The following is a 13,519-nucleotide window of genomic DNA, read 5'->3' as shown; positions in this document are numbered from 1 at the left end:
TCAGAGCTTGTACGACTATCTCGAACGGATCTTCGCGGTCTCCTAGTGTAGTGTCTTGCAGCGTGTCAAAAATCTTGATCGTAGCTGCGCCGGCATAATGGAGTAACAGAGCTCGCTGTCTTGCCTTGCTTGACACGTTCATTGCGACGAGTAGGTTTCGGAATCTCGAGAGCCACTTCTTCCATCTTTCAGCTTTTGTGCTTGTTTCAGATACGTCAAACTTAGGGAACATGGGTAGCGCTGTGGCCATGTTTCACGCGTTTGCGGTATAAATAAAGGTTAAAATCATCCGCTGTGGTTATCTGAACATCCTCGTCGCCAATGTAATGGCGTTGCCAAAGACAGGAGCCAAGTTCGAGAGCTACTATTTATTATCGAACTCAAGCCTGCACGCCTGTTTTAAGGTAAGCACTGGAGGGGATAGATGAGAGGTCCCTTGGACATTTAGTTAGAATTACATGAAGTGAATCTCTGGTAAGCCTAAATAGCACCCTGGTTAGCCCGAATAGCACCAAGGTTAGCCTAAAAAACACTCTGGTTCGCCTAAAAAGCATTCCAGTTAGCCTGAATAGCAGTCAGGTTACCTCCCCGGTTAGCTTAACGGTTAGCATTTATGTTGGGGGTTAGGATACGTAGCCAAAAAGTTGTAAGTTCTGGCAGCGAGCCGTCGCTAGTCTAGTGGTTACCTGGTGATTCGACGGCGCGGGTTCGAATCCCGCTATTTTTATAGACATTCTTTTTATCTTGAAAAAAAAAATAGAAGTGTGATTTATACTTTCTATATGAGGATTTGAAAAGGGAAAGGGCCCTCTGTTATATGACAACGAGTGCTTTCTTGTTTACAACCGCTCCTCGTGCTTACATCCGGGATTTTTGAATACTAAGAGCACTACCATATTAGGTAACAACACTACAGTATTTACGTCACCAAGTGCAATGCAGGACATTCAAAGGATTTGACACCGTGCTGGAATTTTAAAATTTCTCATCTTGACCATCTTATATGCCCTTAATTTATTTACTTTACAATCAATTTAACTACAAAAGTGCATACGTCGTTATGCACTGAAACAGCAACGTTTTCATCATTCCCAGACTTAATAAGGACATTAGAATTTTTTGCATGTCAGGTTACGACATCATGTTACTGAACTGTTATCGCGGGTTACATTTGAAAAGGGCTTAGAGTTCAAACTGATGTACTTGCCATTAGTAAGGAAGGAATAATTAAACATAATAATTAGGTGGTATGATAAAAGTAGTTCTATACAATGTCGATTTTATGCACCCACTGTTGCGACAATTTCAAGCGCGACTTCGAATCGTATCCATAATCTAACGGTGATTTTTCTTTCAGCCAGAGCAATTTGATTGCTGTTTTGATGCCACAACGGGAGCAGATGCATCGTGATTGATGATGTAACAAAGGGAAAAAGCCCTGCCGTTTTTGTACCCTTTTGACGCCAAAGGATGTACGTTTTCCCCTTCACAACACAACAATATTGCAGTTCACTCGCAATAATGTTCCGTAACTTTGAATCTGATAACTAGAAACTGGAACTGCTCTTGTATTTAAAGCCTTACTAAAAATTTCCAGAAGAAAAATTTGCTTGAATCGCAAGGAGAACCGTTTTAGACTACACATTCTTCACCTTTGCATCCAAAGAGTTCGACCCTGATTGATATCAGGCCATGCCAAGCTGTTGGTCGGAAACGAATGTAACGTGCCCTCATTGGCGGATTGAGCTTTTGATAAACAACACCATTCTGGTCTGTGTTTCCAACAAACTCCTAAATCAGTGAGATAAAAAGTAAGAAACTATAAAAAGTTGGTTATGCTATATTTAATAAAAATAGCGCAGTCATACAGCTCTGTTTGGTTTCTCACTAAAAGGAAATGTATGTCCAACATGCAACTCCAAATTTATCTAGCCTGAGTATCAGGCTTTTCGGGGGAGGGAAGGAGGAAGAGAGGAAGGGGAAAAGGGAAGAAAAGGCTGACACGAAAGCACTGAGACGAGTATTCCGCCCCCTAGATGAGCATGACGCTTGGCCGCAAAGAGTAGCCAATCAAAAAAACGGTCATGCAAATGTCATGTCGGCGATTACCGTTGCATTGCGAAAGACTCTCTTGGAGCAACTGATGAGATTCACAAAAGAATCGAAACTGCAGACTTGCTTTAGAAAACACCGAATATGGCTACTGAAGCTTTGCAAACAGAATATTTTCTGTTGAGCATCCACTGAGCAGAATTCGCGACTAGATACAGCTTCATTACAGGGGGGAAATACAAACCTCACAGTTCAATGAGAACGGGAAGAAGCGATGACAAAAACGCAACCGTTACTAATCAAAAGACAGATAGCCGTGATAAGCCACACAACATCCTCGTAACTCAGAAATGACCTTTGATATTAAAACACAAAACATGCGACAGTTGCTTTTGTTCAGTCTATCATACAAACACTCCAAATTACTCATTATGTTAATCCGCTGCAAACATACAAGAAGCTAAATTGGTGAAAAGACCGATATAGAAGCGGCAAACATGCAAGAAGAATTCTCTTAAAGACTTTCTATTTAAAGCTAAATATCACGTACGAACTGTACAGGAGTCGTGTTGACCTGTCAACACCTTTTTTTAAAAAAAATAAGACACGATTCTTGTTCTTTTTTAGTTCAATACCAGGGAAGAACTTTAAAGCCTTTTTAAGTGCTCCATTGGATTTGTCTTTTTTTTCCATAGCACACTCTGTACAAGTCAACTCGATCTAATAACGCTATCACAGTCTTTCGAAATTCAAGATGGTTCCCAACAAAATAATCCTCACGTGTGCAATCTAGAAAGGCTAGTGTCCATCTCAATTAATTCTCCACATTTTCTAAAGATTGATTCAGGAAAGCTAGCAGGAGTCTTGTATATATGTTAAATAATTACTCTGACCAACCTTCATTTTGGTGCATCTTTAAGACTGAGTTCACGAGAGGACCAGGCAGGCGTGATACATGCCATATCTCCGATTTGGATGAAACTTGGCAAGATTAAAGTACTCACCCAAAAACTCAAACACACTGAGTTGGCCATCTTTGCGACTATTGGAAGTCATAACAGACAACTTACTTAAGTTAAATCACAAGAAAGCTACTGGCCATGATGGCCTTTCTCCAAAGATTCTGAAACTATCTACTGCAGCCATGGCTACACCTCTGACAAATCTGTTTAACTATTGTATTCGTACAAGTACTCTTCCAAGTGATTGGAAAATGAGCAATGTCACTCCTATCCATAAAAAGGATGAAGCAACCAACAAGAACAACTATCGACCAGTCAGTGTCCTCCCTGCAATTTCGAAACTTTTCGAAAAAGTAATGTTTGACCAGCTGTATGCCTCTTTCGCACCTACACTTTCATCGAACATGTCAGGCTTCCTCAAGGGACACTCATGCGCTACGGCGCTGATCAAGCTGACGGATGATTGGAGAAACGCCCTTGACGAAAAGAAGGAGATGGGTGTGATTGCCATCGATCTGTCCAAGGCTTTTGACTGTATATGCCACAATCTACTGCTTGCAAAAGTAAAGGCCTATGGCGTTCAGGAACCGGCTCTTCAACTCTTAAGATCATATCTGCATGGCCGCAAGCAAAGGGTGATATGCAATAACAAGTGCTCTAGCTGGTCGCCGGTACGATGTGGCGTTCCACAGGGAAGTCTTCTTAGTCCTCTACTATTTAACATCTTTATGAATGACATAAACGAAACTGTCACCGTTTCTTCCCTCCGCCTCTATGCAGATGATACAACTCAATATACGGCGGATTATAGCCCAGTTGTTCTTCAACATTTATTAAACCAAGACATGGCAAAGCTATCTTCCTGGTTTGCCTCTAACTATCTACAGGCTAACGAGGACAAGACCCAAGCGATGATCCTTGGGAACTCATCCTATCGATATGACCTGGAGTTTGCCGGCACTCCCGTTGATATTAACAACTACTTAAAGATCCTAGGAATATGTTTAGATAACAAATTATCTTTTAAAGAACATATAAGTATCATGCTGAAGAAAGTATATTCTAAGATAGGCGCACTTCGCCGCCTTAAGCGCTTAGTACCGGCAAACACTATGTTGCTTCTTTATAAGAGCTTTGTATTATCACATTTTGAATACTGCAACTCTTTACTTATGGGTATAGGTAAAACACTTAACAAGAAACTGGAAGATGCGAACTATTATGGTCTACGAACTATAATGAACATGGGGAAAAGTACTGATTATGAATCAATTCTTAGGATGGCAGACATGAATACATTGGAACATAGACGCATACAACAATCTTTGATGATATTTTTTAAATGTTTCAGGGAGAATGGTCCAGGCTATGTAGCCAATTTATTCAAATCCCGAGTTACACCATATAATCTTAGAAGCAATGGTCTAAATGTTGTACAAACTTCATACAATAGTAGATTCCTTCATGGCTCATATGCGTACATGATCTCACACATCTGGAACCAGTTGCCATCTGCTGTAAAAAACGCACCTAATGCATCATCCTTTCGGAGACTTTTAACTAAGTTAAATTTTAACGGCTGTCAATGCAGCAATTGTCTCTGACCCGATTTATTTTTATTTATTTATATTTAGATGTTACTTTTTAATTTAATTAGTAGTTATTATCTTTTTTTTATATACTGTCAAACACTTATATCATGAGCCTGTGGCTCGGGGGACTGGGAGACCACCCCCTGTGTATTTGACACTAAATAAATTACTTACTTACTATTCCCTTGAGAGTTAGACCAACCCCTTCCCCCCTGGTTTCTGGCCTCAAATACCAAAAATTCCCCTTAAATTAGCATAATGTAAAATAACGGTAAGGCGAAGCACAACGATTCAGGAGGCTTTCAATAACATTCTAAACAACTGCACGATGGCCAGGGAAGCTCCAATGTGACACGTTGATGCTTTAAAACTCAAATATTACAAGCGTCGATTCCAATATTGAGACCGGTAAGTGTCGAATTCGTGTGTTATTACTGTTATTTCGAGGAATACTGCTATGAGTATTACCTTTGGCTTTCTGTAACGGATATTTATGGCATTTACAGATGTTATTTATTCCATTAAATTGCGATCACATATTGATCCTGCAACATTTTATTTTCTTAGGTTTGATCCTTCACTTTGTGCTAAAAACGGCTTCTGGTCACGTGAATTGAACGACTGTTGCCGCCGAAAAATAACAGATGCCAAAAATTTTATTTGCGATTGTATCAGTATAAGGATGAGTCTGAACCGTGGTACAAATTGGTTTGAAAAAGAATGTTGAACTTCGGAGATATTTGGATCGCAATGTGAGCTAATTTGCCACTTTCTCAAATCTTTCGTGACATGGGTAAGTATTGACAGGTGTTGATTGGCAGCTGTCACTCGAAATGGCTTGTAAGTGGTACCGTAAGCTAACACAAGTCCAATCGTTATTCACATGAAACAACAAGAAAAATTTGTGATATTTTGTAAACAGGAGCAAAGTTTAGTTTTGATGCTAATTTAAGGGGAATTTTTGGTATTTGAGGCCAAAAACTAGGGGGGAAGGGGGTGGTCTAACTCCCAAGGGAATAGTCGCAAAGATGGCCAACTCAGTGTGTTTGAGTTTTTGGATGAGTACTTTAATCTGGCCAAGTTTCATCCAAATCGGAGATATGGCATGTATCACGCCTGCCTGGTCCTCTCGTGAACTCAGTCTTAAAGCAGAAGTATCATGGGGTTTTTGACCTCTTTTGTAAAAAATGGTGAAAAGAGACCTTCACTTTGCTACAAAATAATTCTAGAACAACGAGAGGAGAGAAATCAACTCAATTCTTGACAGGAACAACTCATACTCTGTTCTAGCACATTTTGGAAACAGAAAATACGAAAACTTGAAAAACATTAGCCTAACATTTTTCAAGTTTTAATCCATTCCGACCTATTCTGTCTCAGGCCAGAGGCACTAATCGACACTTTTTTGTACTAGGGTGATAATTTATATCCAAACTGGACAATTATTTTCTGTTGTCAGACAACCATTTGTGGGTTTTGAAATGACATAAAATTTCCGTGATACTTCCCCTTTAAGAACTCCTGTTAAGTGATCAGGAAGGTTATTATTGTGTTTGTCAAAACAGTTATCTTTTAACCGGTGTCTCTTTCAATCTGATATAAATAGACTAAGGAATTTATTTTGATTGTTTTGATGAATAAATCATTTCTCACTTTGTCTTCATTTTCTCCTTGTTCCCTGTAGTAGTGGAACTTTTTACCATCTTCACCATACTGCAGTCTGTACTTTTTTACCCACTGATTTTGACCATTCCTTCCTTGTGTTGCTACACGTGTTACTTTGGTTTGCTGATTTCCAAGATCAATCTGCAGCCATTGATGGATATCATTTCTGCGAGCTGTCCACGAGCCTCCTTTACCTGAAGCGGCTTGAAAGTCAAGTCTGCCCTGACTGGCTGCATAGTTGTCATCCCATTGTGAAGAGGCACTCATTTGCCCATCAGAGATCAGACTATTTCCGACACCAAGGGCACCTTGACAGGCTGTTACAAATGTAATTGTGTGTAAATAAACTCGGAATTGAAAGGTTTGTTTTAGTCCAGTTAGTGCAAACTTAGTGCCAATACTCCACCCCTTCTAGTCTCCTTCACAGCCGTTATTAGGGTCGTCGCGCAACCTTCCTTCCCACTTACTAACTAGTGGGGACTAGCGTTGTGTGACGACCTCAGTTACGGCTGCGAAGGAGACTACACCCCCTCCGGCAGGTTCCACCCTCTGTGAAGCCACTTCGGCAAACCGGCGCTATCAAAAACAGTTAAGTTCTTCCTTGACCGCAGCTTAACGTTTGGGCCTAATTCAACCAAGAAACAAATTTGATCGTAATGAGGAGCCAAATTAGCGTTCAGAATAACATGTATTCTACTTATTACTTGAAACTACTTGAAAGTCAACCAACTCATCAAGAAATTCTACAAGGAAAACTTTATTGACAAATCTCTCACGCCAACTTATCTACCGCGAATTCCAGAATTCTACACTCTTACAAAGATTCAGAAATCCAGTCCAGTTAGGAGACCTGGACCCATTCTCAACTAACAGGGACCATTAGCACTTTGAAAAGTCGGGAAAAAAGTATTTCTGATCCACTTTTCACTAGAATTTTTGAATTGACTATTATTCACATTTTCGTTTCCTAAATTTAGACAAGAAACGTAGTAGTTTTTTTGAGTTATAGGAAAAAAATGTTCGAACCCCCCCCCCCCCCCCCCTCCTTTGACAAAAAATACATTTTTTCTAGGACTGCTAAAAGAAACGAAACAAAAATAGTGAAACAGATGCCTTTAAAAATGTCGTTTTTAGCATTTTTAGATAACATAGATACAAGAAAAATAGTTTTAATTCGTCATTATGAAATATGACAGGAATAATTTCCCTACAATTCTACAACCAAATTCCTATTTTTATCCGTAAGAAATTTTACTATTTTAATTTTATTTCTTATTTCTTTACTTCTGGGAAGTTTGAGTCCACAGCCCCAGTAATATAAACGTTATAAAGTGAAGATTTTAGTAACAGACTTTTTGATTGGTAAGCTTTGCCCGAACAATAGGCCTTATCACGGTTTTCGACGCCATTTTGACGAGTAGGCGAACAGGCTTGAAATAACAGTGTTTGTGGCGGAGCTCCATAGCTAAGAGATTTTGGTAAACCCATCAGTGCGAGCAATTTTGGTTTGGTTATGACGTCACTTCCGTCCGACCGACCGTACATCGTACATACGTACGCTACTCCATGTAAGCCAACATGAAATGAGACACTCAAACCTTGTGCTGCAAATCAGCAAATCAATCGGCGGGAAAATGCATGGCCAACTGCGCTGCCGGCCGCGTTTGTTTGGCAGGAAATTGCATCGCCAACTGCGTTTGAGAAAAAATAATAATAATAATTTTGAAGACGACTTGTACGACAAAACACAAACTCAATTTATGAATAATTCTACAAACATGTAAAGCAAAGAAAGGGAGATAGAAAAAGATCGAGAAAACAGGCGACGAAGAAGCGAAGTTCGACGTCAGAGAGAGCGATTGAGAGCGGTAGCAAACAGGCGAAACATGAATGACGAACAAAGAGAGAAAGAACAGGAAAGGGTGCAGAAAAAAAACCCGTGTTGCGGCACAGGGTTTGAGTGTCTCGTTTCACATTGGCTTACATAAATGAGTGTATGTGCTGTAACCCGGGTTGTTTTTTGACGGGAAAATGCATGGCCAACTGCGCTGCCGGCCGCGTTTCTTTAACGGGAAGTTGCATCGCCAACTGCGTTTGAGAAGAAAACAAAACAAAACAAAAAATAATTTTGAAGATGACAAGATACAAAGTCAATTTTTATATGTGACCAACAGCAGGAGAAAGAGCAAGGCAACTAGCGGCGGGAGAAACAAATCGACTGGCACATCATCAGAATCTGGAAGTGAAATCATTTTACTCCGATCCGGTGCCACGAAACGTTGGATTTTTCCTCTTCAAGTGAAACGTTTCGCTCACTTAACGTTGTAAAACGAACGAAAAAATCAGCGATGGAATAAAGGGACTAGTTATTCTCAGAAGTGGCGAGTACATTCATGCAATTTTGTTGACAAAACTTTGCTAGTTTGCTGGTTTGCAAGATATTGTTTTCTTGCAGTTTTGACACGCCGTTTAACTTAAGCTTAAGCTAATACTGCTAACTTCAGAACAGTTATTTTGAGCTCATTTTTTCGGTCCATGTTGGTTATTTCCCTTGGAGTTTTATTTTCTGATCTCGTCCAATTTTGCCGTCAAACAGCGGGAGAAAGAGCAAGGTGGATCGCGGGTCGAGACAAATCGATTCTTTTAGCAGCTTTTAGAGGCGGCACTTCATAAACAGCGGCCGAATCTTGAAAAGAAATTATTTTACTCTAATCCGGCGCGATGAAATGAAATTAAGATGCGATGGATTTTTCCTCTTGAAGTGAAACTTAACGTTGTAAACGAACGAAAAAATCAGCAATCGAATAAAAGGACTGGATATTCTCCAAAGAGGCGAGTATATTCATGTGATTTTGTTGACAAAACTTTGCTGTTTTTGCAAGAGATTTTTTTCTTGTAGTGTTGACACTGCCACTTATTTAACCTCAGAGCAGCCTTTTGAGCTCATTTTTCGGTCCATGTTCGTTATTTCCCTTGGAGTTTTATTTTCTAATCTCATCCCATTTTGCTTCATTTAAAAAAATTTGATTCTGAGCTAAAATAGTCAGTCAAACAAACGTCTCCCAACATTGTATCATTGGCATAAACTAGTGACAAGTTTTTCTCGCATATATTTCTAATTTTAGCATTTATTTCTGACAATCTTGACAGAGAACAAACAAAAATACTTAAAACAGTAGGATAAAACCGCAAAGATTAAGATGTGTGAGTAATTTTCACTGAAAGTCTTTTCAAAGAACATTAAAAGCGAATGTAAAATTAAAGTGTGATTTCATTTTCATCAAAACAAAGTTTACGCAAAACATTCATTCGCTTGTTTTTTGTGAATTTTTCAAAGATCGTTGTCTAGTTTATTTCTGTACTTATTGCTATGAATTATCAAAGTGCTTTTTTCATTTATTACTCAAAGATATATTTGAAGTGTGTTTTTTGGTTAGTGCATCCATTTTCTCTGAGGTTTATAGCCTACGGCCTTCTTGATAAGCAAAATTTACTAGACAGTGACAGTGCCGGTAGCGCGCGTTGGCTGTTCACAAACCGTTTTGCCTCGATCATCTTAAAAACTAAAAACAATAATAAAAACAGAAAATATCATTTTGAGCCATTTAAATTCCGCTTTTATAACACAGAGCGCAAAATGTTGCTAAAACTATCAAGGAACTTCGTAAAACAGTCAGTAAAACACTCATCGAAGGCGCAAGCAAACCAACAAATTATTTAATTTTTTCGTAGCGTACAAAACAAACAAAACCGACGAGAGCAGTTCCCATTATACACATGTGATTAAAAGAGAAACAACTTTAATTCAGGAGCAAACTAACAACGATAAATCAAAAGTTAGGCATCAGTTAATTGTTCACCTGCGCTGTGAAGCTCCCTACCGCTTGGAAATCACACGAACATAGATCGATAAAAATAGCAAACGATGGTATTTTCGCCGCTCGACCAATCAGGAGTAAGTAATTTTGCCCTCGGTGAAAGGAAAATTACGAAAAACTGCCCTCTGTTACAACAAATCAGCATTCAGTAACTTTGCCCTCTGTTTTACATTGTTATTGTTGATGAGCAGTTAGCTGCATATGCATTAAAAATGTACTATATAACCGCAGAATTAATGAGGAACTCATAAGGTTATTACGTTCATACAATAAGCAGAGTTCTATTGTGGAGCTCCGCTTTTAGGCCTGGCTAAATATATATATATATATATATCATGGGAATCCGATGTCAAATGATTTTCATAAAACTTCGCTTCTGAAAAATTCATGAATCGAAACTTTTGGCACTAGGAAAAGGATTTTAATAAAAAAGATTGGAGGGATGTAGCTGTGCCAGAAAGCGTTCAGTCGTGTTTTGAACTTTCCATACATTTGCCTGTATAGTGAACCAGCCGTGAACTGCTACTAAAAATAGTTCGCCTGAAAAAATACAGGAAAATGTATGGACAACTCAAAACACGACGGGACGCTTTCTGGCACAGCTACATCCCACATTTTTTTTTCTTAAAATCGTTTTCCTAGTGCTAAAAGTTTCCATTTCATGAATTTTTAAGAAGCGATGTTTTATGAAAATTATTTGACGTCGGATTTCCATACAAACACTGTTATTTCAAGCCTGTTTGCCTACTCGTCAAAATGGCGTCGAAAACCGTGATAAGGCCTATACCGGAAAGGGACTGAAACGTGGTAACGTAATTTACTTACAACAGTGTAACGTAATCTACACTGTCACAATATTGCTCGAGTTCACTTTCTTTTTACATCTATCCATTGATTACCGTGCAGGATCACAGTTTTAGCTCAATTTATGATCTGAGCTACATTTTTTTTATAAAAATGTAAACTATTTCTGTCCATTTTAGATCAAAACTATTAACTTGAACCAAACATTTAAGTTTTGAAGTTAACTGATAACTTAAGCATAACATTTTTGCCAGACAAACGTGCTGTTTCGTTATTATATGTAACATATACTAATGTAATTTCCGAGAGAGTAGTTAATAACCCTTCTCGTCTATTTTCTAAATATTCATTTTTCGAAAGTTCAGTGTGCGCCGATAGTATTTTTGCATTTGACTTCTTATTTCCAGATAAGTGCGACCTTCCTTGGCGTTTTTTTCGCTCTGTTTACGCTTTCTGGATTTTTGATCTTGTTTATACCACGTTTGTGGACAAAATATTTCATTTTACGTGCGCATAAAGTATTGGAGCGGATCTTGTTGTTGGACTGCCATATTGGACAAGCTTAAGAGAAAGTCCGCGTTAGATTCGACCGGTCAATCTGGGCCAATCGTTCGATTTCCTTCAAATTTTCAGCAACAGACAAAGTTGATATAACATTAATGAAAACACATTTCTTTTGATTCTAAACTTAACAAGACCCGAAATTTTGAGGCGAACGTTCCACTCTCCCGAATCCACAAAAATCGACCTTTCACCGAGTCGAAATTAACCCGTTTACGGATGTTTGCCGCCGAAAAAATATTAATACGAAAAACCTTACATTTATACCACGAACACACACACTATACTACTTTACAAATATGGTATATAGAACTCATATTATTGAGAACTTTTAAAAGCAGGGCATCTCAAACATACCGATGTTAACGATTCGTGCACAGAGCGTGTCAAGTGCTGCAACAAAAACAAACATTTCTCAAAATTCTGACTTACTCTGGAAGTCTCGTGTATTTTTTCAAAGAGTACTAGGATAGTGTCCTTAAACTACGGAATAATATTTAGTGGATCTCTATACTGCAAAAAGATACGTCCGCAACAATTTTGGGCAAATCTCTTATTTTCCGACAAATGTTGTGTGACAGCGATGGCATACCAAGGCAACAAATTTCGACTTTTTCTGTCGTGACCGCAACTTAAAGTAGACAAATACATTTTAAAAAGGTAAAAAATTAAAAACATACCTTAAAAGTTCCACTGTTTTGCTTCCAAGACTTTATGTTTCACCGATTAACTGTCAGCAAATTTGATGGCGCGTCACGGAAATCGTGACACGGGATCTGTGTTCTTTAGTTCGCTTGCAGGCGACGATCATGCTAGCTAAAAACTTGAACATCTCTACAGAGTTCCGTGGAATTAGTTCTGTTATTCAACCGGGCACCCTGCCGACCAAACAATCATCAGTTGCAGAGAAAGATTTTTGGACGTTGCAGAAAGGCTTTTGAAAGTTGTCGTCCATCTTTGTTTAGATATAACCGCTGACCGCAAAAACACTTCCGTCTGCGAACAGGAAATGAGGAATAACTGTACATGGGCCAATTTTCTCCTTGATTTTTAAAAAAATAAACAGCATCAAATCAAACTGGGTTTTGTGTTATGACTCTGTCTTTTGTTATTGTGTAAAAAAAGATGCGTTTTATTGAGTATAGTTGTAACACACAGACGTGTCTCTATCAAACATATACAATATGAATAATCTCTTCGTGAGTATGACTAATCAGAACAACGTAGTACCGGACCGATCGATGATCATGTGATTCGCTAAGAGAACAATGTCGAAAACCGAAATTTGCTCGTTTTCCGTTGTGTTGAACACCAAGTGTGGTCCTAATAGAGGTGACCATGACACAGTGTTCCTTCGCGAATGTTGCAGCGATATTTCTAATCACCTGCGAAGTTGCCATTTGTCAAGCGAGAAGATGACCGAATTTGAAGTTATACTGGCTCGTGCCGGGCTATTTGACATCGGAGGCAGTAAGGTCAAGGAGGTGAACATATGTCCCACGCACAGAAATAATCTTGGCAGGTACTGGCAGCCTCCACGAACTTGCCAGTATCCTGAACATACTGGGAAGATCAAACGAGTTGATGGCGACAAAGTGATAAATTTAAAAACATCAAGAGAGATACTCTGTATGGTAAAACAGCACAAGTGGGTTCGCGTGAGTTGTTAAAATGTTTTCATTCTATTTTTAAGTACGGACTTTTTGCCTTTCGTCTCAGTATCCATTTAGAAATTAATTATTACTTTTTTTTCTGTCGCTGGTTTAGCGTTTTGTACGGCATGCCGAAAAAAGCATAAGGGGAAACTTGAAGTAGCGACGTGGTTGCGTGACCAAGAAGACTAGCCGAATAGTGATTGTGATGAAAGTTCAGACTGGAGGTAATACAACTAACTTGAAATAAATTGACTTTCTGGGATCATTTCTACTTTTTACCTTTGTTGACTGATTCTGGTGGGTATATTTCTATCTTCCCTATATATACACCGTCTCCACAGCATCGTCCC

The 13,519-nt window shown here is 38.8% G+C and overlaps 1 protein-coding gene and 1 long non-coding RNA gene across 2 annotated transcripts in view; one reads left to right on the top strand and one right to left on the bottom strand.

Moving 5' to 3' along the window:
• LOC146476760 (uncharacterized) overlaps window positions 1-13,519 on the bottom strand; it is a gene marked incomplete at its 5' end in the record, with an annotated part of 220,663 nt that overhangs the window by 179,724 nt on the left and 27,420 nt on the right. The window contains one exon of the mRNA XM_085113862.1: window positions 6,260-6,588. Within this exon, the coding sequence (XP_084969988.1) occupies window positions 6,260-6,588 (329 nt within the window). The remainder of the gene's footprint in view (window positions 1-6,259; window positions 6,589-13,519) is intronic.
• On the top strand, window positions 4,875-5,525 carry LOC146476761 (uncharacterized). Its single transcript, XR_014865472.1, has 2 exons — window positions 4,875-5,014; window positions 5,174-5,525. It is a non-coding gene; the product is annotated as an uncharacterized LOC146476761 (long non-coding RNA).

The sequence above is a fragment of the Pavona decussata genome, unplaced genomic scaffold (assembly GCF_977016875.1).
Source record: "Pavona decussata unplaced genomic scaffold, jaPavDecu1.1 SCAFFOLD_72, whole genome shotgun sequence".
Lineage (NCBI taxonomy): Eukaryota > Metazoa > Cnidaria > Anthozoa > Scleractinia > Agariciidae > Pavona > Pavona decussata.
This window is presented reverse-complemented; position numbering and strand designations above follow the sequence as displayed.